At 37.1% G+C, this 12116-nt stretch overlaps 1 protein-coding gene across 1 annotated transcript; it reads left to right on the top strand.

The window, feature by feature from the left end:
- The first annotated feature begins 669 nt into the window (after positions 1 to 669).
- Positions 670 to 10007, top strand: LOC118803837 (GTPase IMAP family member 7-like). The gene is made up of 6 exons (XM_036564349.1): positions 670 to 763; positions 6253 to 6289; positions 6439 to 6636; positions 7346 to 7539; positions 7841 to 7904; positions 8486 to 10007. Exons 2-6 carry the CDS (start codon positions 6280 to 6282, stop codon positions 9193 to 9195), a joined length of 1176 nt encoding a protein of 391 aa, XP_036420242.1. The 5' UTR covers positions 670 to 763; positions 6253 to 6279; the 3' UTR covers positions 9196 to 10007.
- Positions 10008 to 12116: the final 2109 nt, after the last annotated feature.

Raw genomic sequence — 12116 nt, 5'->3', positions numbered from 1 at the left:
AAAACTGTAATACTTCTATGATGCATATCACTACTTGGGCTCGGGAATACTTTGAGAAATCATTGCCAGTAAACACCGTTCATCGCTGCATCTGCAAGTGTAAGTTAAGACTGTATTATGCACAGTGGAAGCCATGTGTCAATAACATACAGAAATGCTGGGCTGGAGCTCATCTGAAATGGATTGATGCACACTGCAAATGCGTGTTTTGATCTGACGAGTCAACCTTTCGGTTTGTTTGGAGAAGTAATGGATATTGTGTTCTCTGGGTCACAGAAGTAAAGGACCACCTAGTGTGAAGTTTAGAAGCCAGTATGTGTTATGGTATGGAAGTGTATTAGTGCCCATATGGGTAACCTCCAAATCAAGCTTATTTCAACATTACAATGCTAAGCATGGCTAAGCATGACTGTGTACTATACATTATATATATATATATATATATATATATATATATATATATATATATATATATATATATATATATATATAACCATCTAACTGGATAACTCAACACTGGTATAATTTCCTCTCAATATTTATGGATTGATTTGATGTTTTCATTGGTTTTCTCTCTAAGAAAAACAGTCTAAATCATCTAAATTAATTTCTACATCCATGCATATGCAGTACTTTTATTTTGTTGTTGTGTTATAAGTGGATCACATGACTGAAGATTTTGCCAGTACCTGGGTTTGCCCGGTTTCCACGCCATACCTTAGCAGTGCTGCTCTGTGAGCTACGTTATGTGAAAAAGGCTCAGGTAAGATATGTTACTATCCAAAATAACTCAGTCATAATCTTTCGTAATGTTAACGAATTATTTTGTACAGCTGAGTGTGTGTGAGTCATAGGCTGAAGTGAATTCAGAGTTAAGTGGAATAGGTTCGTGCTGAACATGGATCAGCTTGTCACCCATTGTTTACTTAGTTACTTTGTACTTTGCTTTCTGGCTGGCTTAATCATTAGACTCATAAGAGACTTGTGGAAAAGGACAGCCTAAATGAGTATTCAGTTTACTTGATTTAAATGTGTACATAATTTCCTCATGAATGAAAATGAATAATAATATTCAACTTAAGCAGTAACTGTGTTGAGGAAATTCAACACATTTTATGTTGTTCTAATAATGTAGCACTAATATATGCACAAAAGATGCTCATTTGCATGATGTACAGGGCTTAACCACTAGCACATCCTCATCTCCATTCCTGTCAAACTTGCAGGCAATAGAAATAGTTTTCAAACTGGGAATATAGAACTACCCATAGGTCTTCTTCATAAGTCTCACAAAGAATATGACAAGGTCACTCTGATGTCACAATACCACATTGCTAAGTAGTTTAGCTCTCTATAGGACAAAACTGTTATGTCACAACGTAGCACTGCACTGCAACTTTGATAATTTAAGAGTTATTTCATCAAGGTATTGGAGAAACTGAACTCTTTCAGTGTCTATCTCTGCATATTCATTATTAAATGCCAACAAACTATTTGCTCTTAATGTCATCATTGTTGATACTGGCAAACCTGTGAACTACTAAAGCTGTTCTGGTGTCGTCAAATTCCATTTTAAACTGATCTTCTCACTCTGATAACACCATTAACTGGACGGCGTGTGGTTATTTTTTTGTCATTTAATCTTGAGCATGCACCAGCCATTAATTTTCATTGCAGTGTTTAAAGAAAAATGGGTGACTTTATTAGTAGCCTTTATTTTATGATTATGCTAAAAGCTGTTACGTTAGCACCATGCTAATGATGTGTTTATTGGGCTTCAAATTAGCAGCTCTACCACCTTTTGAAAGTTGAAATATGGGAAAAAACCTAAACCTGAGCCAGTATGCTGTTGGGTAGACATGTTAGTTCATTCTCTGATCCTGTTTCCTGGCTAGCTGCTCTGAGGTAACACTCAGTCACTTTAGCATGCTTTTCTCTGCAGCAAATTCACACTGAAGCATGCTCCAAAGCAAGGGAGCTCCAAAACATAGCAGCATTTATTTATGGTTGCATGGTCCAGTGATATGTCCGTTAGCAAGTCATGTGGCAGGTTGAAAGACCTGTATTTGTCTTCAAAATGCCTTTTTCACCTTGTTTTTAAGTCCTGTATGTATTCACAAAGTGCCAGTACAGCACTGTATTTCACAGCATTGCTGATTGAATGTAATGCCCTATCAATACCTGTGGACTGTTTTTTTTTAATTCATCTTTTGAGACATTTCACCCATAGAGAACCTTTTTGTCTCATCATACACTTTTTTTTATAAATAATCTTTGATTTTTGGAATGGAATTTTCAGTAACTGCATCGTCAGAGACAAAATTCTGATACCTATGGCTATCTTAGCATACAACATATATCAGATGCTCTGTGTACCTGACATTGTCAACATCTTAGGCTGAGACTAAGGCCCAATCTCATTTTACCCCTTGCCCCTACCACTTAGCCCTTAGCCCTCTGTTTTGCCTGTTCATGTCTAGGGTTAGGGTGTCCCAATTTTTGTTGAGATATAGGGGTAGGGCGAAGTGTTAGGGCTACACTGTCCTCCAAAAGGAGTGTTATGAGAAAAAAAAGAAAAACCAGCAAGATGGCTGCGCGAGCGACCAAAGAAACCCACAAATGTACTTATTTTCTCAGTTAAAAAATTACGTTAAACATCGTTTTATCTTATTTTAATGCTGTTTCAATGTGTTATGGTCGTTGTCAAGCATAAAAAAAATCACTAATAGCATGCTAATGTCTCTGTAGCTAGCTAGCTAACTTTCCCGTTCCACCTTAAATAGTCCAGCAGTGTTGATGACTGAAGCACCAGAATGTACCTGCTGCACCATTTAAGGTGGAACGGGAAAATTCAAACAAGAAGCTGGCGAATAGCTGACTTCAGCTTTGTAACACCAAAGAATTAGCTGTGGCCGATAATTAATAATTGTCTTATTCCCCCTCTTTGAAGGCATATGATGCCCTAAATGTTACTAAAGCCCAGCAGCGAGGTTGCTGAACTTTATCCCCCTCACTAAAGACGGGCCGGGTTGCCTACAGAGCACCGCTAGTAGCCTGTTAATGAAGCAGTGTTTTAATTTGAAGGTTGTCCCATTTCATAGTTCAACCACTACCCCTAGTAACTCAGTTCCAAGGGGTTAGGGTGACACTCGAAAACAAGGGGTAGAGGTAAAAAGAAGAAATGGGACTGGGCCTAACAGCCCCTATTCAGACACACTGCCCCGTAAATGAAAGTGAAAGTAAAATAAACTTTTAATTCCTGTGTGCATAGCAGGCGGGTTCTCTACTGCTCTTACAGTCTGAAATATTGTAAGGAATCTTCATATAATGTAAAAAATGTTATGATTATATGTTGTCTGTTTTTCAAGTGGGTAGGAACTGGAGTGGGTGGGAGGTGCTCAATATTTAAATAAACTATGTGTGTCTTCAGGCACAGATCCTTTTCCCGTATGAATTGGCCAGTCAAAACAGACACTTATTACTCCTCTGGGAAAACTGATCAAGCTCGAATAGGGCTTGAGATGTAAATAAAGTAATTCAGAGTGGTTTAGTGTGGCTCAGTTGTAGAGAAACTTACAGACAATTGTTCACAGTGGTGGTGATAGGAACCAGACGTCTGAAAAGTTTAATGCCTCTAAAGCTCCCTCACAGAAAGTTATTATAATATATGATTATGAATAATTTGCCTGATTTCTGATACATTGTTTTATGATAGTTTTGAGAAGGACTTTTGGCCTATGTAAATGTAAACTTTAAAAAATGCTGGGTTTGGTCATTGTGTTTGGTTCTTCCCACAGTGCTGGGAAGTTTTTAGGTAGTTTTGCAGAGCTCAACTGCAACAACTTAGCCAAAGGGTTGATTTTGAAATCATGACAGCGCCAGTTAAATGGCTGCTCATCAGACAGCAGCACAGAATCACAGCTAACAGGTAAGAGTAAGTAAACATCCTTAAAAAACTGTCTTTTTTATTTACTTACTTCCTCAGTGAAATAAACAAAAATAGGTGTTTCACATCCAGAAAACTCCATATTATTAACTGTTTTTTCTTATGATAACTTAGCTAAGGTAAGCTTGCTATAATGTTTGTTTCCACTGGTTTCTGGTAGCTGTAGCCTTCAAATGTGTCATACTCTCAACATTCAGAGCTGAACATTAGATCATTTTTAAGCAATATTAACATTATCTCGTAATAGTTGTACTTTGGCTAATGTGGCTAATGTGTTTGGTAAAGTGGTTGGTATAGTGTAGTGGTTATCACATCTGCCTTCTACGCTGTACACTGTGGTTCAATCCCCCACCTGGGCAAGCACCGTACACTATACCAATAAGAGTCCTTGGGCAAGACTCCTAACACTACCTTCACCTTCCTATGTAAAAATGATCAGAATATAAGTTGCTCTGAATAAGTTGATCTGCCAAATGCCAAAAATGTAAATGCTAATGTTAGCTTGCCAACTAAATTACATAGCTAACCTAGCAAACTCAGTTTGACTTGACTTTATATCACCACTCTTCTCTCAATGTGTGAAAGATCACTTTGGATAAGGTATTTCTGAATGCTAAATTAATTGTCATGTGGAACTGAAAAGAAGCCTTATATTATTAAAGATTAGCTTAAATTGTTTGTCATTACTGTGTAGTACTTTGATGATTTTATATTGATTTTATTAAGTAAAAGATAACAGTGTGAAATATAAAAAACTGAAATTTAAAAACAAGGAAACAAAAATCAGACAGTAACTCAACAAAGGAGTTCGAATGAACCCAGTGCTTGGTGAAAGTAAACACATTTTAGAGAAACTCTAATGACGAGTTATTTTCATAACCCAGTGATGCTTGTTCAGTTTAACCCAGTGTGTGTTCTGGTATATAGTGATCCCAGTGCTGGCTTATGGATATGACCCTAATTGGGTTGTTTTTAACCCAGCATTTTTTAGGGTATTTTCAAAAACCTATTCATGGAGGTACATACAGGCATAGGGACATTAAGGCAAAATAGTCCCCAAAGAAAACTTACGTTTTTTTAGATTTATCACTATTTCAGCATCATCAGCTGTACATATAAACACTCAGAAGACATGTCTATGTTCACTGGTCATTTTGGATAGTAAATAAAATGGCTATATTTGTGCTGCGAATGTTCTGACCCCTGGTTCCTATGATCACCACTGTAAAGAAATCTGAATCTGTAAGTTTATCTACTATGAAAAGGGTCTCACAAAGGTATGTCTGATTTACAGAGAATAACATGTGTATTAAATGTTAATGTAAACATTACTGTATTGGTTTTAACCCCTTAAATGGTCAGGGGCCCACTGGCAAGCACAAAGTGTTCTATAACCTAAGAATAGCTCAGCTAGTTTGCATTGTAGTCTGTGTAGTTACTGAATAATAAGCCTTAGTATGTCATTAGCATGGGATTTTAAAGGGTTAAAGTGCTTTGCTAGTGCATTGTGTCTGCTCCAACCTATCAAACTTTACCAAAATAAATCATGACCATGCACATTGTACATCATATTATATTATTGCTTTATCCCCCACCAGAAAATGCAGCATACAAAGGTGCTGCATGAGCAAATAGATCAGGTCTCTTTTATCCACTTGCTCAGCAGCTGAATGAGCAGAGAGACTGAAGATAGAGCTGCAGATGCAGAAAAAGAAATATGATTTTCACATCATGTTTGTGTATTTTTCTTAACTGTTATTGTTATTATTTGGGTCTTGTTCTTTAGGAGAATCAGAAAATCATCTTAAATCTAGTCAATAAATATAAAGTATCGCTAAAAATGTGACTTTGGTAATATAATAAGATTAACTCATTAATAGACATTTTTGTACTTAAAGTTATTGTATCCACTGAAAGTGTACTATTCTCTTGGCAAATATGTTTTCTTGTTTCAAACATTCTTTCTTGAAATAAGCAAAAAGGATAAGGATAAAATAACTTAAAACAAGTAAAAAGATATGGAATTAAATTGAATAATCGTATAATATTCTTACAAAAATGACAAGACCAATCAGTGTCTAATTAATAGATATTTAGGTTAGATATAAAATGATAGTATCTCATATTTTGGTCTGGAGGAAAGATGACTTCTGTGGTAGAAATCCTGGCTTAAATGTGAATACCGTGACCATTGCTAATGCAAGCAAGCTAGTCTGTGGTTCTTCTCCGTGGAGAATAGATATAGATCCAGTGTAAGCACGCATAATGCTCTTTTTGTGTGACCCACATTCTTTCTCCGTCTGTAGACTGAGCCAGCAGAAAGTGATACAACCATGAACAGTGGTAAGTTGCCTGATTGTTTAAGTTTATCACACATTGTGCTCACATGCATGTGTTGTAATTACCTTTCTATGTGATGTAAAGGGGGTGTTAAGGTCAAATTAGACTTGGTGTTGATGACAGCAAAACAAATGCTTTTTTGATTTTTACAGTGGTTCATTATTTCACTGTTGTGACTGGAGAAACACTAGAAGCTGATGAGGCCATCAAGAGGATCCTACATACTGAAATGCAACTGAAGGAGGTGTTTACAGTGGAGGAATCTGATGTCATTCTGGTTTTCTGTCCTATTATTTCACGTGTTGAAAGCGACATTAAAGCAGCACTGAAAAAGATCCATGAAATTCCAGGTAACTACATATCAAAGTCATAAAACATGATAGGACAAAGAATAACAGCACTGGCAGTGTGGGTGAGAAATCAACTACCTTTTCATTTTACATATCACACTTAAAACAGATGCCTTTTCAGGGGTTCTTTAGTAAAGGCAATGGTTGTATTTAGAACCATGAGTTCTGTGCAGAAGCATTTCATGCTTAAATGGTTCTTTGCATGGTTCTTCAGACTGAGGAGAATGTGTTAAATGGGGTTCTATATAGAACCTTTTTGAAAATGATTTTATTTAGCACCAAAAAGTGTTCTACTGTTACAAGCTTGCAAAATATAACAATAGAAGAACCCTTTTGGTGCTATAAAACCATATACAACACATTCTCCAGCAATCTGAAGAACCATTTCACCATGCTTGGTTCTACATAGAACCATTCCCTTTACTAAATAACCTGAGAAGAATTACCTTTTTAAGTGTGTAGTTATTTTAAATCCTCATTGAAGATTAAAGTAAAGTCACTGTTTTGACAAAACCTTGTATGGTAACTTGACGAGAAAACTTTTAATGGAAATGAATTGATATATTATTATAATAGCATTTTGGACCATCATGACATTTTAGTAGAATAATAAGGACAGCTGCCTTTTTTTCTTTCTTTTTTTCTTTTTATCTGTAGACAATTTTTAAAATCTGTGTGTGCTTACTTTCTGCTTTATGCTTTGTCTTAGACATCATGCCGGTTATTCTACTGGCACTGCATCACACATTTGATCCAGAAAGCATTGTGGCACACAGCAGCCAGTTCATAACCAGAGAGAACACAGTCACCGCGGAGTGTCTGTTCCATGAAGATAAAGGATTATTAAACTGCGCTAAGAATAAAGAAGCATTAATAAAGATTACAGAGTGGCTGAAGTTCAAGGTAATTCTTGATTAAAGAGAGTCATACAATATTAGCCTCTATTCCTCTTTTGAATTAATCCACTTTCTGATCTTATAGAAGATCATGATATATATGGCCTAAAATTGCATAGTCCAAACACATGCACATGAATTTGAACTTCACAGCTTCACTCTTCTGGCAGTTTTAGTAATACCTTGTACACATATAATAATAATAATAATAATAAAAAGTAACATAATGCACTCACTCCTACAACTTTGCTTTATAAAAACAAAAAAACCTAAGCAGGTCCATTTGACTGTATTCATCATTATTGCAGGAGATGGAAAGCCCTGAGGACAAAATGATCCAATTCAAACAAGAAATCATAAGACTTAAAAGAGGTGAGTATAGCTTTATTTTTTTTGGCAATTCACTCTACAGATACTGTTTCCCAGAACATAACGTCAAAAGGCTTCCAGTTAGACTGATTTGAAAGGTTCAGTTAAGTATTACAGCAACAGTGTCATTACTGCCCCATTTATCATATCATTTAAAAGTCAAATTCTCCTGTAATATTATGACCTTTGCCTGCCTTTTAGTTTACCATGAACTATTGTGTGGAGAAGATAATATTATCCCATAATATCATGTCTCACCTCCTTCTCTCACCATACCCTCTTATCAACACTCAGCTAGCTCCAAGACCCGTCCTTGATGCAGTTTGTCATTCTTAAATATATATATATAAGAATGGTTCGGCCCAAAGCAGAAAAAGATACAATATTGCATTTTAGTTCTGGTTCGCTTAGCATTCATGCGAACATATTTAACGCCGAGCCATAAACACACAGAATTAATTTGTCATTATGGGTTTAGATTGTTATTAAAGGACATATTACGATCACACTTTTTGCTGTTGGATAAACAGAATTCTGTCACCTCTTAAACAGATCAATTAAAATAACTCATTCTTTGCTCCCAGTGAGTGGAGAATCCTCTAGTTTGGCCTCTCCACTGTCAGTTCCTGTAGCAGAACTCAGGCTGGTGCTGCTGGGGAGGACTGGATGTGGGAAGACAGCAGCAGGAAACACCATCCTGGGCAGAGAGGAGAGGAGCCAGGCTGGAGCGTCTACAGTGAGGCAGCAGAGTGAGAGCAGACAGGCGGAGGTGGCTGGGAGACAGGTGACTGTGGTGGACACTCCTGACTGGTTCTGTCCTGGACTCTCTCTGGAGGAGCTGAGACAGGACGTGGGACTCTGTGTGCGTCTGTCTGCCCCAGGACCCCACGCCTTCCTCCTAGTCGTACCAGTGAAGCAGTCTACAGGAGAGGAGAGAGGCATGCTGGAGAAAATGGAGGAGATTTTTGGAGAGAGATGTTGGAGGAACACCATGATCCTTTTTACCTTTACTGAAGTCCGAGAGAAGGACATTGAAGAGCATGAGGTCCAGAGACTTGTAGAGAAATGTGGGAACAGGTTTCACTGTCTCAACATTAAGGAGAGTGGAGGTGGTTCTCAGGTCTCAGAGCTGCTGGAGAAGATAGAGAAGATGGTGGAAGGAAATAGAGAGAAGTTCTATAGTAGTGAGATCTACCTGAAGACAGAATCTCATATCAGAGCAATGGAGAGCAGAATGAAGATGGAAAGAAAAAAGGCCACAGGAAGACAAAGAAGTGAAGGAGAAACTAGATAGTGACACTTTGTGCTAAGATGCATTGCCAGGGCAACTTACATGCAGATAAGTGGGAATAATTGACAGCTTGAGTACGTAAACTGGGTTGAAAGAGAAAGTAATCAACCACTGTTATTAAATGAGTTAAACATTGTTAACTTAGTTTGGGCTGTAAAGCTGAAACATAAGTTAAATTTAGTTTGTGATACAAGCTCCACCCTTATTCCTGATTATATCGCCTCTGTATTTTACCTGTGAATCACATAATACCAAATTTATTACAGTGCATCATTACAAAGTTGGAGGACTGAAGTTGAAATAAAGCTTTTGCAGTACTTCAGAAGTGTGGATTAAGGACAAAAAAGTGGGAGTAATTATGTATGGATATGTGTGTGGAATTTCAGAGCATGCTGTCTTGACACTTCCAATGTAAGTGAACAGAACTATCACTATAAATGTGCCATCACTTTAATTTGAGTTTGATTCTTAAATTGGTCTTCTTATGAAAAGTGATGGAATTCCAAAACAGTATAAAACAGATGATGAAAACAGTCAGAAATAATAGGTTTGTTCTGTTTGTTGTTGTTGTGTTTTTCTTCTTTCATAGTCATAAATCCAAGTTCAACCCAATGAGTTTGAGTATACAGCAAGAATACATTTTTGGCTACACTGTCCCAGTATGTATGGTACAAATTATTGATATTGCAGTGAATTAATAACTTGTCGACTGATGTTGTAAAATGTATGTAATGTGAGCTACAGTTACTTAAAGCATTTCAATGGGACTGAGTGGCCATTCTAAAATAAGTAAAGCATTTCTCCTGTCTGAGCTACTCTGTTGTTAATGTTTAATGTCTGTGATGAACGTCCTTTGAGTTTTAGATCACAGATGCCCTGACTTTCAATTGTAGAACATTTGGGCATGACCTGAAACTCACTGGTCATTCAGTGATTGCAAGCCATCCAGGCCCTGAAGCAGCAAAGCTACTCCGCACCATTACACTCGCTCCACCACGCTTCACAGCTAGGATGAGATTTTGGTGTTGGCATGTTTTCTCCAAACACAACATTCTGTATACTTGTTCAATGTATCAAACAAATGAAGAATTGCCAATAATGCTGTGGAACATCCAGCTGGTCTTGCTACCTCCCATGCACACCACACAGGGTTGTTTCTTATGGTATACTAATGAACACAAACATTATCAAGTGCAAGAGATGTCAGTAAATTTTCTGTGACTTGAAGATTCTGCAACTTTCATGATTATAGGATGGCCAAGACTGCAGGATGCCTAAAGCTGTGCAGAATATGGTGAACTACTTCTTTTAGGAAGCTGAAGGTGTGCTGATGGAGAACAACATCTTTAGAAATCTGTTTGTAACATTTCAGTCTTCATAATTTGCATGCCTGTGGGATTCTACGTAAGTGACATAGCTGGAAAATTCCAAATGCCCATATCATTTTTCATCTACTTTTAATATATAGACGTGTAAAAAGCAGAGATATCACATTTTCTGCATTTTACTCTGGTAAAAAGAAGTAAACTGAAAATATATAACAAACTATGAAGATCACGGTAACAAAAACATTTGTTCATGTTCCCAGTATGTGTCAATGTGACCAGGCTAAGTTTGAATAAGTTGTCTTGATTCACTTGAACACATTGCAAAACAAACATTTACAGGAGGAGAAAAAGGAATGGTGGTGATTCAGAAAGCTGCTTTACGTTAATCAGGTAATCTAGTTTGGCATAATAGCTACTGTTAGCAACGGCTTCTAGGCAGCGTAGCTTGCTTAATGTAAATACAGTCTATCAAATTCATACTACGTGGAAAGGTTCTTTCTTTTTAAAATACAAATATTACAGAAACCACTGGCATGTTGTCCACAGTGACCGTGTGATGTGAGGCAGCTGCAACAGCAGTAAACAGGGCTACACCACACATACAGCATTTTAGCTCTGTTTAAAGTTAAATCAGTGCTTCTATCCACATCTTATTCTCACTGTTTGTCACGACAGTGCAGGAAAACTAAAATCTGGCTGTTGCAGCCCAGTGTTGGAGCATTATGCTACACTACTATAAAATTTTACATGGCTTCTGCAGTAGTTATATGGAGCGCTAGGGGGTTTTACCCTGCTAACGCTTAAACTGGAAGTAATCATGACTCTTTATTAAAAAATGGTTCATTGCTAATTTACAAGCTCCCATTGTGCTGGTTGAGGTGTAGCATGTCTCAATTCATTATAAGGAAAGCACAAATTACTGATTATTCATGATGAATTCATAATGTTTGTGCCCCCTAAAGCAAAGTGATGAACACTTTATTACTGATTAAAAGTGAACTGAATAGCTAGTAGGGGTCATTCTTTTGCCTCTCCAAGAACAATGACAAATGATAAGTACAGTACAGCTCATATAAAAACAGGACATTGGCAAAATTCATGGCAATAAAAAAAACAAAAAAAAACATTAGCATCTTAGGACTTTTACACAATCACAGAACCAGGATATGTGAATATGTCAGTGTAGCACAGGAAAATTGTAGAGGACCCAATACTGGTTCTGTTGTTCCACAAACATCTGTAAAACGGGCCGATCTGCTAATTGACATCACAAAGATATTCATACTGTAGCATGCAGTGTTCCCAAAGAGCTCACACAAGTTGAAGATCGCGTCTGAAACGAGACGTAGTCTGAAAAGATGTGAGGCACTAAAATACAAACTAGCAAACACTCACAGCCTTCAGACAACTAAGCAATACCATGTGTAAACATTACATCTGCAATGTTAATTGTGTATATAATCCAGTACACGTAAGCATAACTCACCTATAAAAGAAAGAAAGATAGAGGTATTCACTCAAGACTCTAGGGTTGCCTCAAATATAGCAATTACCACAATTATTGCCACCATCTCACAAAGAAAAATTTCCAGCTGC

This window comes from Colossoma macropomum, unplaced genomic scaffold, assembly GCF_904425465.1.
Source record: "Colossoma macropomum unplaced genomic scaffold, Colossoma_macropomum, whole genome shotgun sequence".
NCBI lineage: Eukaryota > Metazoa > Chordata > Actinopteri > Characiformes > Serrasalmidae > Colossoma > Colossoma macropomum.
The sequence above is the reverse complement of the archived record's forward strand: the minus strand, read 5'-3'. Positions and strand labels throughout refer to the sequence as shown.